Raw genomic sequence first — 24559 nt, 5'->3', positions numbered from 1 at the left:
CCTAAAATGATAACGTCTAACATAGTTTAGTAAAACATTTAAGGGACTAATTTTGAGCAATTTTAAATTATCTGAGGAAATTTTATGTAATATTGGAATATATTTTTGTGATAAGGAAATGATTGAAAGGATTCCATTTCAATAACTGTTCAAGATTAAAAACTACATTTACACATACCTTGCAAGGTAATTCATCTAAATGTATCATGTTCAAATAATCTGTTATCACGTCAAATAATTTGGAAACTTAACCCTTTCAGTGTCCGCGTAACCGGACGTCTAAAAACATGCATAAATTGCCAACGTCCGGTTTACCGGACGTTTTTAAGAAAATATATTAAAAATAAATTACATAATATTTTTACACGTATTTCATATCAATTGGCATTGAAAATAGACGTAATTTCTGTTAAGTATGTTATATGATGCACAAACACAGCTGATTAATCAGTAACAATGACGAAAGTTTACGATCAAGTCAGTTAGCCCGTTGTCATTGAGTCGTAGGCTTTTGTTTTCACTATTGTCAGTCTAATGTTTTGGTGTTAAACTGTTGTGGTTATGTTTACGTTTATTTATAATTATAATATATCCAAATATTGTGTGTTGTGTGTGTAATTTAGGCGTGTATTGACGTATTATGAATGTTTCATGGTCACCATTGAATGAAAATACTCTTATATGAGTAGTGGAGGAAGAGTACCTCGATGACAACTTTGTAACTGATATTTCTTTTGTGTCAAGTAAATTGCCAAAATCATGTTAGGCCTCTTTTTGTTTGTTCTATTATAGTGTTATATAATGGTTATTATGGCTAACACTCTTAAGAAAATTAGTAAAATCAGTAAAGGAAATGGACATTTACTAATCAAGATATACATTTTAGTTCCTAAAAAAAAGTGAGTGGTGTTTAATAAAATTCTCTAATATTTTTATTTTGGGCGATAAGTTAATAAAAATTTGTGTAAACGTTTAAAATAAAATGTTCTTTAAGTGTGACTTTAATGAGTGTCAGAATGTTTTTAGATAACTATTTGCGTGTCAAACCTAACAATTAAAAAAGAAAAAAGGTTTTTTAGATTTTATTGTTGTTATCCTTGTGTTTCTGATAGTAGTCTACAAGAGGTTTGGGTAGATTTAATCTTAATATAGCCTACACAATTTTTTACAAAACAAAACAAAAATTATTAAATTCGCCAATAAATAACAAAGTTATGACATCTTATAGTAATTGTATGCAAATTGCTAAAAAGAACACGGCACTTTTGGATAACACCTGCAAAAATACCTTTGGCATTATTGACTAATATTCTAAGAAACTTTCTGGGACTGAAAGGGTTAATCTTATAATAGCATAATACAAACAAAGTCGGCGACGAATAAGCTCAAAATGAAGTCTCCACATCGTTTCCATATCAGAGACACATATACTACAACTCAGTTGCTATACCATGCTTAGAGATCGTCTCTAAAACATCAATCTCAGTTTTACACCTTGATGAGACAATATGAATAGCCTTTCATGTATATTAAACTATATTTTGTAGTTTGGGTACCTCTGATGTCAAAATGATAGAATTTATTTTAAGCATATTCGTCATCGTATTTTTTTGGATCTCTTCAGACGAACATGACTCCAGATTCCAGGAGTCGTCTGTTACAGCGTTAGATTTCACAGACGCTGCACTAAGAGGAAATTGAACTGGAGTTAAATCCAACACTCACATTGAATCAACCCCTCCCACCTTAGCTCCGTTATGTATAGAATGTAGTTTATGACATTTTTAATGACAAGGCATTAACTGATTTTGGTTTCAAATTGAGACGACTCTAAATAATGCGTATAGCATATAAAAAGATATATTAAAATGTTTATTGCTGCCCTAGTTTTTGAAATAACTTGAATACATTTGAAACTATCTCGGGCGCATCTCAATGAAAGGTAAAAATAAAATATGAATACTGTAGTGAATATTCAGCATCAATTACTGACTGAAAAGGTATTTTATGTGCTGAAAAATTAAATTTGTAAGCGAGATTGGAAAGAGAAACCCTTTTAAAAGAACATGATTGTCCGTACAAGAACGTGCTTTCGTAAGTTGAATGGTGGATCCAGAATACAAGGATGGTTAACATGGGAGCGATGTTATGGCATCTTCTATTGGACAGTTGTTGTAACCAGGGGCTTATCTTATCGTCCATTGCGATAATAAATTGAAACAAAGTGAGTGCACACTGATTAGGATGTTTATCGGGACTCTGATAATGGTAGTTGATAACAAAGAGGCTGTAAAATACTGCTTACCTTATCTGGAGAAATATAGCAATCAAACTTGGATTTGGATAACATTATTGATTTGTTTACGAATGATTTACTTCTTTTAATTTGCTAATTGATGTAGGTTTTATACATTTTTCTATATTTTATGTCTCACAAAGCACCTCCAGACGCGATGATATATGTAAATAAATGGATGTTAAGTTTGTATTGTCTTTCAAAATGTCGCTTAGTACTAGAAGACGTCATCAATAAAAGGTACTGAACGCGGAGAAGCGCTGAAAATCAATGCAGGTATGTGTTGAAGCGGTATCGTATTATTTTGCAGGCACTCGTGATAATAGCACGCTGATAGTAGTTAATCGTTACAAAACGCTATGCTATTCACTGTGACATTATCATAGCATAGAGTTAACTATTTTGTTAAGCAATAAGTGATTTACACAGGGGTGCACCGAGGGGGGAAGACGAACGTGACCGGTCCCACCCAAAAGGATTTAATTTTAAAATAATTGATTGCGTAATAGTACTTTTTCAGCTAAAAAGAACAATTATGTCGGAACTTTGAAACCAGTCACTATAAAATATATAAATTCAAGCTTTTTTAATATATAAATTAAATATATAAATTTTTTAAATACACGGCATTACACATTTAATAGGTATTTAAATTTTTGTTCAAAATACTACAACATTTAAATTTTGCCGTCACGCAGCAACTACGAAAGTGAGGTTAGTTTTTACTACTTTTTGTGGTTTCTGCCTGTACTTGGTATAGGCACAAAATGTACTCGTACCAATTTAGACCCATACGTAACAGAGTTCTCCTAAAATGGTACAGGTAGATGCTCCAGTACTGTTGCTGCTAAAACCAGGAACGACGTAACAGTATAATGTACTCTACTTGTTTAGAATCATATGTTACAGATTACTGCACTGTTAAAATGGTACAGTTACATGTTCTAGCCTCTGCTACTGCTAAACTAGTCAGATTAATTTGTACAAGGAATGACAGTAAACTTGTAAAAGTACCTTTAGTAGTAAACTGTACCGGTTTGGGTTACGGTAACTTGTACCTATTCTCGGGACAGACGAGTACCCGGTACAAAGTATAGGTTTTAGTAGTACCTATGTGATCAGTTGTCACAGTACTGACTAAGTTTCCCGAGATATGAGCAATCTGTACTGTGTTATTTTGTTGTCATACATTATCACAACAAGGCAACACCGCCCTGGCCGTAGTCTGGCGATTTTCGCGTTAAAACGGTAGTGGTTTTTGAAAGTTTCAGTTTGGTTTAAAAGCACCAAAACTGGTATATTTTCTTTGTTATCGATAAAAAACTGGAAGTTATTTTTAGTGAACAGTTTTATACGTAGAAACGCATATATAAACTAACTACATGTTAGTATAACTCCCGTATTGTAGCCTATCAGGTAGTTTGTGGTCAACTTTCAAACTCGAATACTTACACTAGCGCGTGCGCGCATCACCAGCGACAATAGCTAAGAAGGGCAGAACGTTCCTTTTTGCCCTTAGAAAATTGAAACCTCAGTAAGAGCTATAGCATCCGACTCGAGGATGATTGGATTAATAGAACATCCTCAAACAGGTCAACTTGAGTAGGCCTACTGTCGACTGATATTCTAAAATCAAGCAAAGAAGATTGGAACTTTTGATATGAAAAATACATTAAGATAAATTTTGGTTTTAAATAGTTTTATAATATTTGCAGTGTATGGGCATATTCTGATGTAGATAATAAAACAAATGTAATTTACTAAAATAGGCTAGAGATATACAATTAGGCCAGTGGAAATGCAAACACTAACATTTTTATTCAACGCTAAGAAATTAATTGTACGTTTATAATCAAGGCTTAAGTTTATACCAAATAGATCATACGCGGTCTTATTAAACTAGAAGTCTACATACATAACAGTTTTTAAAAATGTAACCCGTGTTTTAAAAATAAACATGTTATCTCTAACAAATATTTTTTTAATTTATCAGATATACTAATGTTCCTTTGAGGAGTTTTATGAATGGTATAGAATAGTCTTTAGTTCATCAGTTAAATATTTGTCATTATTTATATACATATAATCCTTCCCCCATGCTCTAACACAGAGTACGCACCTAGCAATGTTACAAACTCCATATTCCGATTATAGGCCTAGTTGTAACCAATGTGCCAAGTCCAGTAGCTGAATCCGGCAACGGACCGGAGACTTGGCAGTGGTAGTTTTTAGCGGATAATAATAATAATCAACAAACCCTAGTCTCAACTGACCGTGCTTGTTTTTGACCTTTGAAACAACAATCGTTCTACAATCAATAATAAAATAGTCATGAGCCAACCAATTGAGCAGTTACATAATTCCACATTGTTATTTGAAATCAGTCGTCAGATAGAATTTTACATTAATTAGACAATGTTACAGTTATTTTTATAACAACTGTCAACTACTATTGCAGTTAAAGAATAAAATATCTGGAGGGAGTTTTTATAGTAATGATAATTAAGGGTTATAGTCATTTCTGCGTTGGCTACACTGATCGAACTGATATCTCTGAGTCTGACTGACAGAAGGAAATAGGAATGAACAGGCGCTACTTGCAAGCGTTTTCAGTCTGTTTTAACTTTAGGTTTTGTGAGATTTGTTGAAAATTTGTTTAGAATGTTTTCTAACAACACTCAGAACAAATATCTAATCTTTTCTAATAAAGAAAAAATAACACGGAATCGTGAAAAAGCCAACAAAAGGTACATAGAAAGCGCTGCATCATATGAAAAGGTATTTAACTATATTTAACGTATTGTGGATTTTAATGGTTACAGACATGTTATGGTTCGTAAAGTTTATGTTTCATTGAAAACAGTCTAGAGTGCAGGTTTATTTGAATGAGTGTAAATTCTTACATCTCATCTGGAAGAAGGATGGATTATAAGCAACATTTAGTAATAAATATAGTTATCGTATTGAGATTTTATTTTATTTCCAATGGATCAACCATTACAAAAGCTAGCATAGTAATTTATAATTATAATAATAAGTTAGCATCAATGAATGACTAACACAAAACTAAAAAATAAATGAGGTTTATGGATAGTTGCCTTGTAATATGTGTATGAGATACAATAAACAATAATAAATATCAACAAAAGGCAACAAGGAACAGCCTAAATACTAATAAGAATGATAAATTAATGTGATAATGAGAATGTTATCGGAGATTTTTGATAACAAAGTCAACCCAATATTCAAGTTTCAGTAACAAACTCCCAGAGTGGCAAGCCTCTTTTTGTCCCTTTGCAAGATACATTTTTAAATAGTAGTTTTATGTTTATAGTGTAACACACAGATATCTACAATTTACTCTTACATTATAATATAATGTAGCTTTGTCCTTTTGTGTAACACCAAAAAGTCACTAGATAACTGAAATTTAATTGAAACTTCTGAGGTTATTTATCCAAAATTCATTACATAAGGAAGTCTAAAGTGGTTTTCAAAACTACTGGTGAATTAATTGGAAAATTGTCTAGCTTAATGTGAATATTATAAAACAGTACATATTTTAAGTTTGAAATAGTACATTAACTGAAAAGTATAAACCATTATTATAGAGCACTAACATAATTCTGTGTAATTTTATTCAATGGATAGAGTACAATAAGCGGACTTGGTTTTTTTATATTGATTAGTACAATCATCGATTCGTTTATCGAATATGCATTTATAAATGATATCAACGTATCTGTAGCAATAATCACAATCATATTTTACATAAATTAAAATAAATAACATAATGCACATAAGTGATAAATGAGCTATAACAATTAGAACTGGATATAGGAAAACTCATAAATAATAATGTCACTATAAAAACATTTATAACAGAAAAGAAGAAATATGCGTAATTATTTTTATGTTTTCTCCTGTGCAGCAATGATGTAACAGTTTTCAAGAAGTTGTTGAAGCATCTTCTCTAGAAAACCGTACTTCTCTTCTGCACAAATACTCACAGAGATCATCTGCAAGCAGGCTGGCTAATATGCCAGTTTTAAAACTGTTTCACGGTCCTCCACGAGCTTTCAACTGTCTATTATTATCTATTTAAGAAAATACGATTATTGTATGAAAAAGTGTTTATAGTTTATACAAGTTAGTTATTGTTCAAAATCAGTATCGGTTAGTTATATCAAAAGTTATAATATTGAGCAATATCATTTGTCAATATCAATATAAAAAACCTGGTCCGTTTATCGTACTCTACCCTCAACCAAATATACAAGTTTCAGTGACTAACCAGAGTGGAAAGCCTTTTTTGGCAAGATACATTTCAAAATATTTATAGTGTAACGCACAGATTTCTAAAATTTACTCTTACATTATAACACAATATCTTGTATATTGTATCAATAAGTCTCTCAATAACTGAAATTTAATTGAACATTCTGAGATTATTTTTACCCAGAATTCATTACGCAAGGAAGTCTGAAATGGTTTTCAAAATTACTGGTGAGTTAATTGGAAAATTGTGTAGCCTTCTCAAAATATTATAAACGGTACATATTTTAAGTTTGGAAAAGTACATTAACTAAAAAGTATAAACCATTATTATAGGCCACTAACATAATTCTGTGTCATTGTCTTCTTTTTATCCAATAGTTCAGAATTACCTTAACAGAATAAGACGAGTTAAATCCTCATTGCTTTTTCAGAGAAATAGACCCTTGTAATTAGTGATGAATCTGAACTTAATGGTTTATTCTACCCTCAGTCATTCATCTAGTGATAGTGATACAGAAAATGAACGAGATGTAAAGTATGTACATAACAGTTTCACTGAATCTATAGATGTATTATAATATTATATAGTAGTGAAAGAATGTTGAAATAGGTTTCCCATACCAAGGTGAACAGAATTAAAGGTATGTCAACAGATGTGGTTGTAGGCCCTTGAATAGCACCCCGCAATACCACTCCGTAGGTAAGATGGAGGTGAATCAAGCCCTAATATGCCGTCATCAGTACCTGAGTTGGGCAATACTTGGATAATGACCTCAAAACATAAATGCTTGAGAATAATTTGGCGCAAACATGGTAAATGTGATCATTCCATGTCAACCTTCGATCTAGGTGTATTCCAAGGAATTTAGTGCTGTAGACTTCTTCCATAATTGAATCCAATAACATGACAGCAGGGCCACATTCTGGGTCTATATGCCGCAGAGTTAATGACATCGGATTTTGAAATGTTTGTTTTGAGATCGAGGCTGTTGAAATGTTGAACACAAATGTTGATTTCAACAAAAGTCCGCTCTTCCAAAAGATTTTGATTATCCACTGAAACAGAGTTGTATCGTTCGATGGTATCACTAATCTAATGGATTCCCAAAAGGTCTTCCTACTTTTCTCCACTTTTCTTCTGAAAATTGAAAACGAGACTTTCCTGTTGATTAGCACGATCATCCGCTCCATTCTCACTTGCATCCTCAATTTTGAAGTTGATTTAATTCAAAATAAGACAAACGTAATCAAACTACATATAGCGGTGTAATAGCAGCTGTATAATTAAGGGGCTCGGAAAGTCTCCCTCTTGAAACTGTGTGAAAAAGTAAACACAATCCTCTGACAAGAATATATATTCTAGAAACTACATTAGCTGAAATAAGATTATAGATTTAATGATTTTTTAGTTTTGAAAACTAAAATTTATTTAAGCTCTACCAATTTAGAAGTGATAGGTTTCCATTAGTTATTTCCTCCCTATGATCTTAATGGATTGAAACTCTTGACAGGGTGTAATATTATGACAGTTCGAAGCCAAACTTGGGCAGTAGTGATTTGGACTCTTACGTTTAATTACTTCATTAAAACCCTATTTCTTCTTGGTGTAAATATGTATGTAAATAAAATAGTAATTTATCATTTATTTTCACAGCAAAGCTTCTTTTTACGGAGTTTAACAAATTTAGAATAAATACAGATATTGACAATAACAATTTATTTCTTTCCTCTGTGTTTGTGTGTGTGTGCGTGTTTTAGTTACACTGCATGTGGTCCTTTAAAGGCACCACCAAGAGAGGGAGGTATGGATGTTACAATGTTCATTACTAAGGTTGCAGACTTAGATTTGTTAGGTTACGCTTGAAGGAAGATTAAGTAGAATAGAAGTCAAGATTAAAGGGTATGATGTTCCCTTGATGCTGAATCCTGAGTAGGGTGCAGTTGACAATGTAGGAGGTAGGTTTGGCAAATAGGGCGACAGATCTGCCAGTAGGTACTCTGAAGTTAAGTTAAGAAGCTCAGGGCAGTTAAGTTTAGAATTGACAAGGCGATACAGGAAGAGGATGCCCTGGCTTATACGTCTGGCTTCAAGAGATGGAAGTTGAAGAAATATTGGTACCTACTGGGTTGGAACATCGAGGAACTTGTAGCCGAGTTGAGTACCAGACAATTTCAAAGAGTGCTGTTGGATCCTCTCGAATTCAGTAATAAGGTAAAGCTTGTGGGGCGACCCGATGGCAGAGCATTATTCGAGATTTGGCGCACTAGGGCAAAGCAGAGAAATTTAAGAGACTTCATGTAACAATCTCTATTTTTATAAAGCCAAATGGCACTTGCAAAATATCAATTATCTTTCAGTTTGTTATTCTCTGTGAATATGTTTCAAAAGGCATCATAGTCTTAGTTGAATTTGATTAGTTTATTTATGTACTCATTTGTTTGTTAAATAGAAAAAGACAAAGTGTATTGTTTCTAAGACAGTTGCTATGTAGTTCACATCGACTAACAGCTACTGCGTTTCTTCTTTAGATCCACATCAACAATTTGAAATCAACATGTAACGAGACTTTCCGCAAAGACGGAGATGTTATTCAGCATGGTTGTTATCTGTTATAAAATATGTCTAAATTAATAAGGTACTTATCGACTATAACTACAGTATTTTTTAATAATTTCATAAGCACACACATCAAGATTTATGCTTTCAAGTGTAATAAATAATATTTTTTTTCTATTATTAAATTTAAGTTTCCTTTTGTTAACTTATATATTTGCATAATTACTAAAATGTTAAATCACTATATACAATTGTCACACCTTACTTAGATAGTTTCTATATTTGTGTGTTTCTAGTGTGTAAAAGACTGCTTTCTAAATGCAGAAGAAGAGTTGATGATCGTCAAATGTTATGAAAACTGTCTTAAACAGTTTTTTGTGCACTTCAACCCAAAGAATGAACCCGTACCTAAGGAAGTAAAAGGGACAGCGTTTCATTTTTATAAAAGGTTCTTCATTGTGAGTTCAGTCATGGATTACCATCCAAGCGAAATTATGTAAGTGTTTAGGCTAATTTTATTCTATAATTTTTATTGAGGTTATGATGATTAACTCTATGGTCTCTTTCTTTGTTGCTGTATTGGAGATGAAAACAAGATAAAATATCAACTGGTCTTTCAACCCCCAGTCCCTACTGGAAACTGAAATCAGCTTGCATATACGAGGCGTGTTCAGAAAGTACCGTTTTTAAAAAAAACAAGTGAAACAATTTTCTTTCAACAAAATTTTATTTCTACATGAAAAACCAAACCTAAAACTATTTTTCGACTTAGTTTCCATTGATGTCCAAACACTTGTCGTAGCGGGTGATCACTTTGTCTATACCCTCTTCTGCGGAAGGTTTCTACCACAACTTCACGGCAGTTTTCACTTCATCATCGGTTTCAAAGCGTTGGCCGCCTAGCTCGCGCTTTATGGGCAGGAACAAGTGGTAGTCAGATTGTGCCAAGTCCGGGCTGTAGGGCGGGTGAACCCAATGAAATTTTCGAACCAATGTGTGAGTGTCACCAGCGGCATGGGGCCGAGCATTGTCAAGGAGCAACACAATTCCATTACCGAGCATTCCTCTCGGTTTGTTTTGAATTGTCTGCCTTAATTTTCTTAAGGTTTCACAATACCTTGCCGCATTAATGTTTTCACCTCTTGGGAGAAAATCAATCAGCAAAACACTTTTCCGATCCCAAAAGAGATTAAACTAGATTTTTTTGTGCAGACAGTGTCGTCTTTAATTTTTGTTTCTTTGGGGATTGCGTTTGTCACCACTCCATTGACTGCTGTTTGGATTTCAGTATGACATGATGGATCCAAGTTTCATCACCTGTCACAATTTTGTTTGAAAAATCCTCACCATCGTCATTGTACTGTACGAGAAAAATCAAAGCACTTCTGAGACTCTTGGTTTTGTGCAAGTCAGTGAGAATTTTTGGAACTTATCAGGAACACAGCTTGCGATAACCTAAGCAGACTGTAACAATTTCGTACAATAATGCTTGAAATTGGTTGTAAATTGTCAGATAGTGTCGTTATACTGAAACGTTCTCTTGGATTTTTTCGTCAACTGCCCTTGCCAGATCATTGGCGACAAGAGAAGACTGACCGCTCCGATTCTCATTATGCACATTTGTTTGACCGCCATTGAACATTCTAACCCATTTTCTCACCATTCCTTCACTCATCACGTCTTCCTCCCATAAACATCTCGAAGTTGACGATAAATTTCAGCCGGTTTCACAATCCTTGCGTTCAAAAATATTATTACAGAAAGAATCTCACAATCGGCAGAATCACTAATTTATTGTCTTAAACATTTTAAACGTTCGGATAAAATTGAAAACACAACTAAAATGGTGTGAGTCGATAGCCAGTGTATAAGGAGAAGCCAGTAGGACGAAACGGTACTTACTTTCTGAACACGCCTCGTATTTAAAAGAATTTTTCAACCAGCCCTTCAACAACAATATCCACTCTTACACTTTTAAACGTCATCCAACAGGGTTTTTCTTTGTCAGACAAATAATGTTTAATGAGTTCAACATCCATTGGACTACAGTTAAATATACATAGTCACAATACACTAGTATCTGGGTCGGGAATATTCCCCGTGGGAGGGAAGTTATGAAATGGAAATATTGCCGGAAATTTCTTTAGCCTGTAATTTTTAATTTATGAAAATTTTAGATTTTGAATGTTTTAACACTTACTAACAGTTAAAGAACATAAAACTATGTCTACTAAGTAAATTCATACATTTTAATCCATCTTGGATTTACATGCATTAATGTTCATTTAAGCGTTTGAAAACCAAGCATTTTTCAACAGGTAATTTCTCCTTAGAACTCATGTTTAAACATCTTAGGTCTAAAATATTCAAAAACTGCCTATGTTTTTTAAATTCACTGTTTGTTTTTTCAGCTTAACAATTTGCACTTGTTAGGCCAGTAATTGCCAATATTGCCATAGTATTTAGTACATTAATCTCTTAATAATCAATAGGAGAATATAGCTTAATATAATATTTGCTTAAATCTTTGATCTTTAAAAACATTGAAAACAAAAATTATGTATATTTGTAACAATAAGTTTAAGTCTATATACAAAAAACCTAAACCTATATCCAAATATTTTATTTATAATTTAAAATCTAAAGTAGGTATGCTCAAATAAAAAAAGCTAATTAAGTTTATCATAAATCACGGTTTAGCTCTTAAGTGTACTTTAAATACCCAGCTTTATTAATGGTAAATGTTTTTCTTCCTAGACAAAAGAGGGAATTCTTCTGATGTTTTTATTCAATCAACAATAATATGTTTTTAAACATATAAGAGTGTTTTTGTTTATTTTATTGCACAATTACCACATTGACCTATTAATTTGAATGATTTGACTATTAAAATTATAAATTACCAGAAATGTTATCTAATTATAATTTTACTTTAAAATATATTTCAGTTTTTGAGTTTGATTTAACCATATAATTACTGCTGTTACCTGTTAATTTACAGTTTTTTTGAGCTATCTTGCTAATTAATCGTAAATTTCCGGAAATTTTTGAATTTTAGGAAAATTGCCAGCAATATTCCCTTAGAATATTTCCTCGATTTTAAATTCTCGGGAATTTTTCATCTCTACAATACACTAAACACAGCATAAAACGGTGAAACGAACCAAGATGGTGATCCGAGAACAGTTTGTATGAAAAGAAACAGTGGAACTAGAACTACATGCGGTACGCAGTACAATCTTCTTTATCCGTTGCTAGACTCACACTTAGTCGTAACGGGCTAAACGGTGGTGGTCCCTCACAACCTCATAATTTTTATGAGTATGTAAAATGGGGACCACAACATACCCGAGCTGAGTACGTGAATGCTTCCATTTACTTATGATATCCTTTCCTCCAAGAGATCTTGTTTTATTGCTCTCTAAATAAAATCCATTTTTACTTTGGACATTTTCTTCTGTTTCACTGTTGCAATTTTCCAGCAGTCCAGTAGTTTCTTCCACTTTTTCTTCATAGTATTGTTCTACCATTCCAGTACAACGCGCGCTGAGAGTATATAAACCGTTAGTCCTATCTGGTACCAGTGAGAGCATGTTTCTGCCAAAATGTAAGTTGTGCTGGTTCAGAAGCCAGCCACTTCGGTCCCTGGTCAGGAAGTTTTAAGTAAAAAGTAAAGTAAAGTAAAGATGTCTTATTTTACCAGGTGAATTTAGGGCTAAGAAGCCTTCTCTAACACTTAACCTGCAGACCAATGGCTTAAAGGTGATTTCTGAACTACTACCAATGGCCAATGGCCGGGCAGGCGGGCTGCTTGCAAGGACAGGATCGCTAGCAGCAGCGACCCATCCAAGCAGCAGTCACACTCGACGTTGATTGATCTGGTTATCTTACGATAACCATCGTACCTGCTACACTGTGCCATTGGCAGGGGTATTGAAGCCTCTATTGCCACGTGCGAGCTCAATTTGTGAAAACGGGACTTAGGGAACTGAGAGGCCGTCTCACAAACTACCTGAGGGCATGTCCCATTCTTGGTTAATTAGCCCGCACCGCTTAGCACAATGTGCTAGTAAAATCATATGGGAGCCCAACTCACCGCACCATCAGGGCGTAACAAAAATTGTTGCAGTCAGGGATCAGAATGACCTAGATAAAGCACCAAATCTCTGATTCAGATAGTGAAATCATTGTGAGACTAAGGAAATGCGATAGTTTGCAGAGTAGACATTTGATTCCTACTACTCTATTCCATGTAGTGAATCACAGGGCAAAGTGGGCAAATCACTACCAAGGTGAGCTTCTATGTTATTAATAAAGCATTTATCTTCTGCAGGCGAGCAAAAGGCAATACAGAAACTGAGAAATGGAACAATTGTGGTGCAGGTTGTGGGTTGCACCTAGACACAGAAATTTCACAGAAGTCGAAATCAGGTCAAAATTAAAGCCCAGCCTCGCGCTACACTCATTTCCTCCAATGAAGTTGTTTTGGTTGAGAATTATTAGGATAATAGAAAAACTCAGGTATCTGGTGGTCACAAATGAGGTCTGGATATTTCTGACCGAAAGCAGGGCAACCCACCATCAGTCCTGGTTTGATACTGACTCTTAAGACCCCAACCCCTCTGATTCAATTAAGACAGGTTTTTTTTTATTCTTTTCCGTTCAGCACTATTTCAGGGCCCCACAAAGATGTTTCTTCTGTCAAATGTTTAGACACTCCAGCAGTATATGATGATGAAGTATACAAAGAGTAGGGTTGGAAAAGTGTGGACATCGGACTAAAAAGAAAGTATTCTTCCCTTTCAAGAGATTGTAAACTTTCTTTCTATGTGTCCAGTAAGAACGTTTTCAGCTCCAGCCTTTCATGTTGCTCTGTAATAGTAAGTGTAATTGAAATATTTAATTTGAATGTGTTTTTCTGCGTTGTTAACGCTTTTTTCCACATTGGATAAGGCATGGCATTACTTAAAATAATTCCATGAGATAGGTATGTAATACCGATCCAAAATTCTTCTGATCCTCTGCAGCACGTAACGATCCAGTATTTAAAGATTTCAATTAAGTACACGTAGTTAAGGATGTTCAAAAAGCACGTTAATTCATAATTAAATTGAAGATCTTATTAACCCCATTGTTCCGAAGTAGATTGTCAATTTGAATATTAACCTCTCATTTTCACGAAATATTTCTGAATGTAAAAAATGTTTCAGGTTGACCTGCATCTATTTGGCCTGCAAAATATGCGATTATGCTGTGTCAATTGATATGTTTGTGAGAAGCATCGGAGGCGACCCGAGGTTGATGAAGTTCATCATCCTGGATCAGGAGATAGAGGTGTTGTATCGTTTGGGATTCAGGCTCCACATTTCTCTTCCCCACCGATGTATCGAGGAATACATGACTCAAATCAGAGTAAGTATTAAGTAGTAAGTATCAGAGTAGGTGTTAAGTATCAGGGTTACTATAAGTAGAAAGTATCAGAGTAAGTATTAAGTAGTATGATCAGAGTAAGTAGTAAGTACCAGAGTAAGTATTAAGTAGTAAGTATCAGAGTAAGTATTAAGTAGTATGATCAGAGTAAGTAGTAAGTACCAGAGTAAGTATTAAGTAGTAAGTATCAGAGTAAGTAGTAAGTATCAGAGTAAGTATTAAGTAGTAAGTATCAGAGTAAGTATTAAGTAGTATGATCAGAGTAAGTAGTGAGTACCAGAGTAAGTAGTAAGTATCAGAGTAAGTATTAAGTAGTAAGTATCAGAGTAAGTAGTAAGTATCAGAGTAAGTATTAAGTAGTAAGTATCAGAGTAAGTATTAAGTAGTATGATCAGAGTAAGTAGTAAGAGTACCAGAGTAAGTAGTAAGTAGTAAGTATCAGAGTAAGTATTAAGTAGTAAGTATCAGAGTAAGTATCAGAGTAAGTATTAAGTAGTAAGTATCAGAGTAAGTAGTAAGTATTAAGTAGTAAGTATCAGAGTAAGTATTAAGTAGTAAGTATCAGAGTAAGTATTAAGTAGTAAGTATCAGAGTAAGTAGTAAGTACCAGAGTAAGTATTAAGTAGTAAGTATCAGAGTAAGTATTAAGTAGTAGTAAGTATCAGAGTAAGTAGTGAGTACCAGAGTGAGTATTAAGTAGTAAGTATCAGAGTAAGTATTAAGTAGTAAGTATCAGAGTAAGTAGTGAGTACCAGAGTAAGTATTAAGTAGTAAGTATCAGAGTAAGTATTAAGTAGTAAGTATCAGAGTAAGTAGTGAGTACCAGAGTAAGTAGTAAGTATCAGAGTAAGTAGTAAGTATCAGAGTAAGTATCAAGTAGTAAGTATCAGAGTAAGTAGTGAGTACCAGAGTAAGTATTAAGTAGTAAGTATCAGAGTAAGTATTAAGTAGTATGATCAGAGTAAGTATTAAGTAGTAAGTAACTCAGGTTGTCTAAAAACATGTAAGTCTCCTGATATCCCAATAACCGCTAAGGGATATCAGTGTAAATTTCGTTGATGATGCCTTATTTGCCAATGCATCAGCAATCTCATTACCTCTAATTGCTGTGTCCTGGAGCCAACACAAAGTGAGATTGTTGAGTCTACCCAGATTGGAAACAGCAATGTAATTCTTAACTTAAACTCACCAAAGGGCCTTAAGGACACTTTTCATGTCCTTGACACCTCTTCAGCGCTCTCCATTACAGCTGTGTATATTTGTATGTAAGTGATATAGTTTATTTTGTCCTCAACTAATTTGATATAAATTTATTTAACCCTTTTAGGACGAGCAGGCTATTTATAGCCCACGAAATTCATTGTCCAGGAAACAATGCAGGATGTGTGAAGCCTGCTTTTTGTTTGAACATTTACGAGTCATTAAAAAAATCATAATTTTTCTATGATTACATATATTTAATGACCTTTCTTATAACAAATATGTATGCGGTCATGTTGTAGTATAAGTTATTTACATCTTTTTCACATCGCATAACAGCTGTTGCATCATGTCACTCCAGCTGTGTCATCATACAGGTGATTGTGTCACGTATTTTTGTGTAGTGAGTTTCTTAACCTTATTTTCCCAACCAATCAACATCAAATATTTTATTTCACAGAAATTAAACTATAAACTGAAAAGTATTCCTTTTGCAGTAAAATTATTTAATTTATATAACCGTAAACAAAAATAAAACAAAAAGCAAAGTAATTTTTTTTATTTTATGCTCAGTAAAATTATTTTAAAAAGATATATTTTTTAATACTATACTCTTAATTAATTTATAGAACATTTGCGTTTTACCGATTTTCACCTTTGCCTTCTCTGTACACTTTTAGAAAAATGTAGTCCCTTCATAAGTATGCACCAGAAAAATTATAAAAATGTTTGTCATCCTAAAAGGGTTAAAAACTCCAAAGTAAATGGTTCTTGTTGTAATTAAGAGTACCTAATTGGAGAGAGTTTACAAATATTCATTACATTTCTAGGACCAGGCCAACCTGGAGAAACCTGAGAAGTTGTATTACCCCATCAATCGGTTCTTGGGATCCATGTGGTTCACAGATATCTGCCTTCTGTACTCTCCGACACTCATTGCTCTGGCCGCAGTCATGCAAGGTGTCAGCCGATGCAGGGAGAACATCGATCACTTTGTGAACCACAATCTGCTCGGGTGTCTACCGGAGAACAAAAGAAAAGATGTCTTGTTGATTGTGCGCGGTAAGTCACGTTACATAAAATACGTTGATCTAGTTTTAGTCGTAAGAACCATGGACTGAGTGTGCATGACACTCAAAAGAAATTTCTAGTATTTTTTCTAAAAATGTGCTAGAAAATTGAAAATGTCTTATTTAGATATTAGTAATCCTTAGCACGCTGACGTACAAGGGTTATCTTAAAATTAAGAACTGATTGCGTATTGTGCCCACGTATCCTGTTACGTGACGTATGTATCCATTACGTTTCATGTCTCTGCCTATGTTGTTGTGTGGTTATGTTGCTTTGTTTGTCACCATGTCAATCATCAATCCCACCGATCATAAAGTGTGCTCAGTAGTTCGTTTTTTAAATGAAAACAAAGTTCGTCCTGCTGAAATTCACCAGCAGCTTGCTGAAGTTTATGGTGAGGGTTTAATGAACGATAGAAATGTGCGAAAGTGGTGTAGGCTTTTTAATGAAAGAAAGACAAATTTTCATGATGAAGAATGACCTGGACGGCATACTATCATGAATGAAGATGACACTAAAAGTTTATGACGACGTTTTCCAAAACAGGTTCTTCACTATTGACAAACTTTATCAGAAATTTCCACAAGTTTCAAGATTTCTAGTTTATAATATTTTTAGAGATATAATTTGTTACAAAAAAGTGTACGAGATGGGTGAATAAAATGTTAATAGAAGAGCATAAAGCAAAGCATATGGCACATTCTTTGTCCTTATTGGAGCTGTATATTTATTTAACTGTTCACAATTCATCTTGAGAATGACATGAGCTGTAGATTAAAAATTTTGCAAGTAACTAACCTCAGCAAAGTCTATTACGCAACATGTGGTGAGGAATACTCCAACCTTGTACATACAGGCAAAAGCACAAATAAAACACAAAAATATTTTAATTTTGCAAATTTGGATCAACATCAATAACTATCATTAAATTTAACGCGCTCCAGCAGGTAAGTTTTAAATTACTGAAGAACCAATCGTTGAAATCCATGTCTTTCAAGTTTATTAAGAAGTACATGATGATCTACAATATCAAATGCCCTGCTGAGGTCACAAAAATGCCAAGAGTGTACTCTTTTAAATCAAGAGATTATATACTTCTTTTTATGTAGATGTAGTTATGGCAAGTTTTGTATTTGATCCAGGTTTAACGCCATATTGACTTAGAATTTTGTTTATTTCATGGAAATCATAATTTCTTCTATGCAAGATATTTTTCAAATTCATTTGCAAATATTGGGATTATGGTTATTGGTCTAAAGGAATCGGGATCTAACTTTTTCCAATTTTTTGGTAAAGTTATAATGTTTGTTACCTTTAGGTCAGGTGGAAATATCCCTTCACCTTAATCAACTTTAGTATGGTTAAGACACAAGCTCTCAACATGGTAAATTTTTCTCTGTGTTCTTTCAAGTTTCAAATTTTTTTCTGAATAAGGTTAAAAACACTGAAATGTCTTTACAAACTTGATACATACACATAGACTACAAATCGTCTTATCTCTTCACGGAACATTCGGAAATTCTGCCCGTGATCCCAGTCTCACGCTTGTTTCTGCAAGTAACAAAGACAGACATCTCGGAATTCTGACAAGAATTTTGTAAACTTGCATCCAGGATTTTCTCAACCTTGTGCCTAACAAACGTTAGACAAAATAGGATGTCTGTGTTTTCTCTACTGACCAAAAAATACAACATATTGGACTTGTACAAGTACATTGGTACTGATCACTTTGTCAAAACATGTAGATGCAGCTCTAGCACATGTAGCTTTATGCTACCTGAGGAAGAAACCTCCTTGCCTGATCGTGCTCAAGCGATACTCTTGCTCACTAAAGAGGGTTTTCTCCATAATCTGAATTGAGATAAACTCCTCAGAATTAAAAAGGATTGCTCCTGAGTTAAAAAAAAGGGCTTTCAGGTTGACCTAGATACAGCTCTAAATTGTAGAACGTTTTGCACATATTTAGGTGCAGATGGAGGGGCGGAGAGGGGTGGGAGGCATTGCTCACACTTCTTAGACAGAGGCTTTTGAGGTACACCTTTGAGAACTACCGCAAACCCGAGATAACTTGTATTATTTTACAAATCAAAAGTTATCCGGAGGAAACCTCCATTTAGCACCCACTGTAAGGTTAACTTATCTTTAAACTTATTAAACTTTTGTTCTTGTTTTATTGCATTTAGTGTAATTTATTATTTAACTTCTATATAAGAGACTCTTTTTATTTGAATCTATGAGCTGGTATTGTAGTGTTATCTGTATTTTTTTTTAATAACTGTAGTGCACTCCTACAATATCCAAATTACTGTTTGGTTACCTATATTGTTTAATATCACAGGTTCTTGCCCTTTTTAAATTCAACATTACACCCAGTGCTCTGTTTACAAAACCAATAACCTGATTTTTCCAGACATTTGCCATCGTTCAGTGATACAAAAAAAACAGGGGTAAATGTCCTGAAAAATCCTAATTCCTTTACAATCCTTCTTTCGTCAAACACAAACTGCAAACAAAGAACCAATAACCTGTCCTAAATTTGTTTTATTTGTTGTACCATACATTATTATTCCAAAGCTGATGGTTCATTGAATCAATTTCAGTACATCAACACTGAGAACCTTAGACGTTGTACAAAACACAAAAATGCCAGAACTGACTTCTTTTGTAACAGCATCAAAATGAGCGTACCAAGCTAAATTGTTTGGTACTTTGTGGTAGTATAGTATAACAACAGTGAAGTTAACGTCTGTAGTTAAAACCAAACTAAAATTTTCCGTATGTTTTGTAGACATCCGCTCAACTGTGATAAAGTCCGGTAGTCCTCCTAAAATAGAAGAAATCGCAGAGTTGGAGAAGAAACTGGCCATTTGCCGCAACCCCATGAACAATCCGACAAGCAATGTGTGGGTATATAAGTACAATTTTTATATATCTATTATAGATTTGATGAGGATTCCAAATTCTCTCCAATCATCACATCTTTCCCCACAGTAGGGGAAAGTGCTGTACCTTGGGACAGTTTAGAAAAAATAATTTTTTAGACACGCTATCGATGTTCTAGTGGAATAAAATAATTATTCTTTCATTAATTGAATCTTGAAAAATCTAATGCCTTTAAGCTTTTTAGGGAATCAGTTACAGGTTTTTGTATAAAATAATAAATAAAAACACTTGCATATGTCCCAAGGTACAACCCTGCGTTGTACCTTGGGACTGGTAAATAATAATTTTAAAATTGTAAGAATAATTCATTTATTTCTTATAAATCAGCATGGAGCTAAAAATATTATATAAACTGAAACACTAACACTAAATGCTCTTTTTTACAAATAAAATTTTGTTAGTAAATTAGTATGAACCTAACAATAAAATATAAAATTCCTCCACATATTAGGTAGAAAAATTATCAATAGGAATATTTAAAAATGTGAAACACTTAAGGTAGGATCTTAATAGTCATTATCACGTCATGTCTATTACTGTCTGTCATAACCACTGAAATCGACAGAGAATTTCACACCACAATTTTGACCTTGGGGAGATCGAAAATGCGTTGGCTGCGGAAGCTTTGACACGAAGTCACTTTCGTCCATTTCATGAACTTTGTCATTCTTCTTAATAAAGGTGTTAGGACCAGTTTTGGTGAAGTGATTAACCTCATAAGAAAATTCACCCTTTCCAACAACTTCTACAATGTTAAACTTTGTTGCCCTTTTCCCTGAAAACTTAACTAAAACATAATCTCCACTTTTCATATCAACTTCTTCAAATTTAAATTCCCCTACAGCCTCTTCCTCATCATTTATAAAATCCTCCAAATTTTCATCTGCAGAAAGCAAGTTGATTAATTCATCTTCAGAGCTTGACGATTCTTGTTTCATTTTTCTCTTTGTTTTAGTTTTTAATATCTTCTTTTGGAAAAGATGCTGTGGCTTTGTTTTATCTTTTTTTTTAACTTACTTTGGATGATTTCATTTTTTTTTCGGGAGTGTCTGTAAGAATTCTTGTTCTGGCTGTCTCCCACGAGAAGTTCTTTTCCTGGACCCTGCCTTGGGAAAAGGTCGTACCATTTCCAGTGTTATAGTGGTTTTATTCAAACCTGATATCGAAGGACGGCTTAAATCAGTCAATGGTTCAGAAATCTCCTTAGATGAGGTCACAGGAGAATAAACTACAGGTCTTACCTCACTTACACTAGTCACTAGTGATTCGTTAACTACAGATACAACAGGGGTGTTTACTTGTGTTGAAATTTCTTCACTTAATGGGCGATCTGTAACGTAAGAGGACATAAATTCTTCATTGTTAAAGATATTTTCTTTTAAGGGGTAGATGAACCTGTAACTTTGAACCCCTTTTCAATGTTTTCTTTAGTAAATGCTTTGCAGTAAGCCTGCCCTATTAAGCTACCCATGTCATAAATAGTTACTGGCTTCCCTGGATTAGACAGCATCCAGCCATTTACAGTTTGATTGTAAAATGTTTTATAGGGGCCATACACGGTTCTGCCAAGTGGTTGTAATTTATGGCTGGTATGTGGAGGAAATGTTACCATCACCACTCCATTTTCTTTTGCCAAGTTCAGCGACTCAATTGAAATGTGAGTTTCATGGTTGTCAAGTACAAGGAGTACAGGATCATCCTTACTTGGTTTGACATTCTTGATGAAGTGACTTAGATATTCTATAAATAAGGATTCAGTAGACCAACCACTAGAGTTTGCTCCTCCAATCCTGTTTTCTCTCCCAAAGAGCCATTTCACATCAATCTTTTTTTTGCTGTAGTAAGGTCAGTCCTTACAGCTACACACAGAATTGGTTTCCTTCAACTTCTTAATAGCAACTTCTCTCTTCCTACCATTGGCCAATTAGTTGCTCCTTTGTCACCTCCACTCCGTTTCCAGAAACTTTTAGTTGTAAGTCATCTTCTTCTCCACTGCCATTTGCTTTAACAAGTTAAAGGAAAGCTAGGGTTGTAGTTCAAGCAACCTAACCTTCTCACATTGCCCATGGACTCATCTTCCATAGTGGCATCATTAGTTGTTTTCTCATCCATGACGATCGTCTGAGTTAAACAGGCAGAAACCTCCAACTCCAGACCTGCAAAGGTCTACTGCCTGCACCACCTTTAAATATTGACATGGCAAATTGGGATTTGTGAACAATGGAAAAACTCCTTTTCGAAAGGAAGTACCAATAAACACAAGAGCTTTTTTATCAGAGTAAGTATGAAATGTTTCTTCAGTATTTGTTAAAAATTCTTTTGTACCCACCATAATGTTTGAATTTTAGCAGTGTGATTGTATTTATAATTTGTCAGAATCCTAGGACCCAATAATATAAGACGTACTGTCATTAAAAAAGGGATTGCAACATAAAGCAAAGTTTCTGTTGAACTTATTAATTATTTTCAACTACTGTATAAAGAAGAAAATTCTCTCCCTATTCATTCATTACATCTCTACTACTAGTAAATAAAATAAGATTATTGGCAGAATTTTTTCCATCTTCCTTTTATTTCATGCACCATGCATTTATTACTTGCCGTAACATCATAATTATTGTAAAAAAGAGATCATTATATGCTAGTACATTTTCTCATAATATTTTTATTTTCAGACTTTATATTTATTTGCTCCTGTAATGTATTAATATGTGGTGTGAATAATACTTTTTCACATCTGTCCTTTAAACTGTGGTATTCACAGTTTCCTAACTTTTGATCTACGTCAAACAGATTCAGAACATAAACACTTGTATGAAACAATAACATGTAAGGCTTATTTAGATAAACGTATAGACCTAATTCATGTTCATTTGTTCATGTTTTGTTTTCTTCAAACTAAAAGTAAAATACATAGTAATGCTAAATGAATGACAATGTATGTATTTTATCTGATAAAATTTTAATTTTTACCACTGTACTAATGTTTTTTTTTCAGACCCAAAAGTATGTTAACAATTTAAAGGAAAATAATTTTAGTGTAATCCAGTTTATATTAGTATTATAGTACATGCTTTCTATGTTTATGACTATATCTATTATACACTTGTGTATTTGATGACAGTAAAGTTTCTTGATTCTTTACAAACACAAATAAACACTATTAAATGTACCTGTAGCTAAATCAACAAGTCAGCCGCCAGGTTGAAATCAACAACTAACAGCTGATACAGATCTGGCTGATTACATAGCAGCCACAACCTTCTTGTTTCTAGCATTTATTAATATGTACAAATACACAGAAGAAACCGTTGTTTACAGTGAGATTTAAAAAAAATAAAAGATACAAGGGCAATCCAGAAAGTAGATAAAGTAGTAGAAAGTTTTGATATAAACTATAATCTAAATACAAGAAAAATATTATATATATATATATATATATATATATATATATATATATATATATATTTGAAAGTGACACTAAAATAGAATTTTTTAACATAGTCACCATAAATAGAAATTTAGGCACTTATCATAGCATTGCACTAGTTTTGAAATTCCAGCGTTATAAATTCTGCCGCCTGAGACTTCAACCAGGTAGTCACACCCTCCTGCAGTTCCAAGTCGTCATCAAAGTGCTGCATCGCAAGCCAGGTCTTCATTGCTGGAAACAGGTGGTAGTTGCTGGGTGCAAGGTCCGGACTATAAGGTGGATGTGGAAACACCTTCCACTTAAAAAGCATTGAGGACTTCTCAAATACAATGTTCCATGTGTGATCGGGCATGAACGACTCCTGTAAGGATTTAATCGAGCAACGAGTCACTATCTTTTTTGAAAGTGTCCAAAAATGTCAATAAAGCAGCCATATTTTTTATGGATTTTTGTTAAGATTTTCAGTACCCATCGTGTACAAAAAGTATGGTAACGTAACTTTTGAGTAACAATTTCGTGTGACAAACTCTTTGAAATTTAAGGAAACCTAAGTGAGATTTCTGTTATTTTGAATTACCGGTCTTCTTTAATCTTCTCTTCGACTTTACAGATAATTTCATCGGTCACAATACTTGGCTTTGTTCGTTATCATGCAGAATAATTCGGCCATTTTTAAACCTAATGCACCACTGACGCACTCCAACTTCAGTAATCAAATCGTTCCCATAAACTTCACAGATTTGGCGATAAATCTTGGTTGGTTTATTGTGGTTAGCCAAAATTAACCGTATTACCGACCGCACTTCACAACTCGCGGGATTTTCAATTGCATCACACATTTAAAACTGCAATTGTAAAACAACAAGGAGTGACAGTAACCTCTCACTAGCACGGCTGGATAGCCACTGAACAGAGAAATGCCCTGACATTAAAATTACCGCAACAGTCCCGCCCCTAGCAGCTACAGAGAGAAACGTAATCTACTTTCTGGATAGCCCTTGTATTTTATCTTCTAATAAAGACTGTTGTAAATCCTAGGATTAAATTTTAAAAATTAATTTTTACAGCTTCAAACAAAGAATGATGGAGGGGTTCGCTATGGAATCCAATGGAAAATAAGAAGACCAAATGAATCCTAGACTCGTTAAATTTTGTTATGCTGTTATTTTTTCAATGAACGTTGCAAATGTTCCTATAGTCAATTCCAAAGGGAGTGTGATATTTGTTAAAGTTGCGTTTAAAATATTTAAGTGACAAATGTTTTATTTTTGTTGTTTTGCTTCTATTTTAGAAGATAGTTTAGTTAGTTTTATTAATTCACAACAGACCACACAGACCAAAGTTTTGTTGT

The 24559-nt window shown here is 33.8% G+C and overlaps 1 protein-coding gene across 1 annotated transcript; it reads left to right on the top strand.

Moving 5' to 3' along the window:
* The first annotated feature begins 4878 nt into the window (after positions 1-4878).
* LOC124366392 (cyclin-H-like) lies at positions 4879-24534 on the top strand. Its single transcript, XM_046822913.1, has 6 exons — positions 4879-5074; positions 9428-9627; positions 14342-14543; positions 16592-16823; positions 19621-19735; positions 24276-24534. Exons 1-6 carry the CDS (start codon positions 4958-4960, stop codon positions 24325-24327), a joined length of 918 nt encoding a protein of 305 aa, XP_046678869.1. The 5' UTR covers positions 4879-4957; the 3' UTR covers positions 24328-24534.
* The last annotated feature ends 25 nt before the right edge of the window (positions 24535-24559 follow it).

Source organism: Homalodisca vitripennis, chromosome 7 (assembly GCF_021130785.1).
Source record: "Homalodisca vitripennis isolate AUS2020 chromosome 7, UT_GWSS_2.1, whole genome shotgun sequence".
Classification (NCBI taxonomy): Eukaryota; Metazoa; Arthropoda; class Insecta; order Hemiptera; family Cicadellidae; genus Homalodisca; species Homalodisca vitripennis.
Note: the sequence above shows the minus strand (reverse complement) of the source record. Positions and strands in the feature narration are given on the sequence as shown.

Bases quoted from the DNA above. Each gene is read 5' to 3' on its own strand.
- LOC124366392 (XM_046822913.1), top strand. From the start codon at position 4,958: ATGTTTTCTAACAACACTCAGAACAAATATCTAATCTTTTCTAATAAA. The intron at 9,628-14,341 runs GTAAGTGTTTAG...AAAATGTTTCAG, and splicing joins TACCATCCAAGCGAAATTAT to GTTGACCTGCATCTATTTGG. The intron at 16,824-19,620 runs GTAAGTCACGTT...TATGTTTTGTAG, and splicing joins TGTCTTGTTGATTGTGCGCG to ACATCCGCTCAACTGTGATA.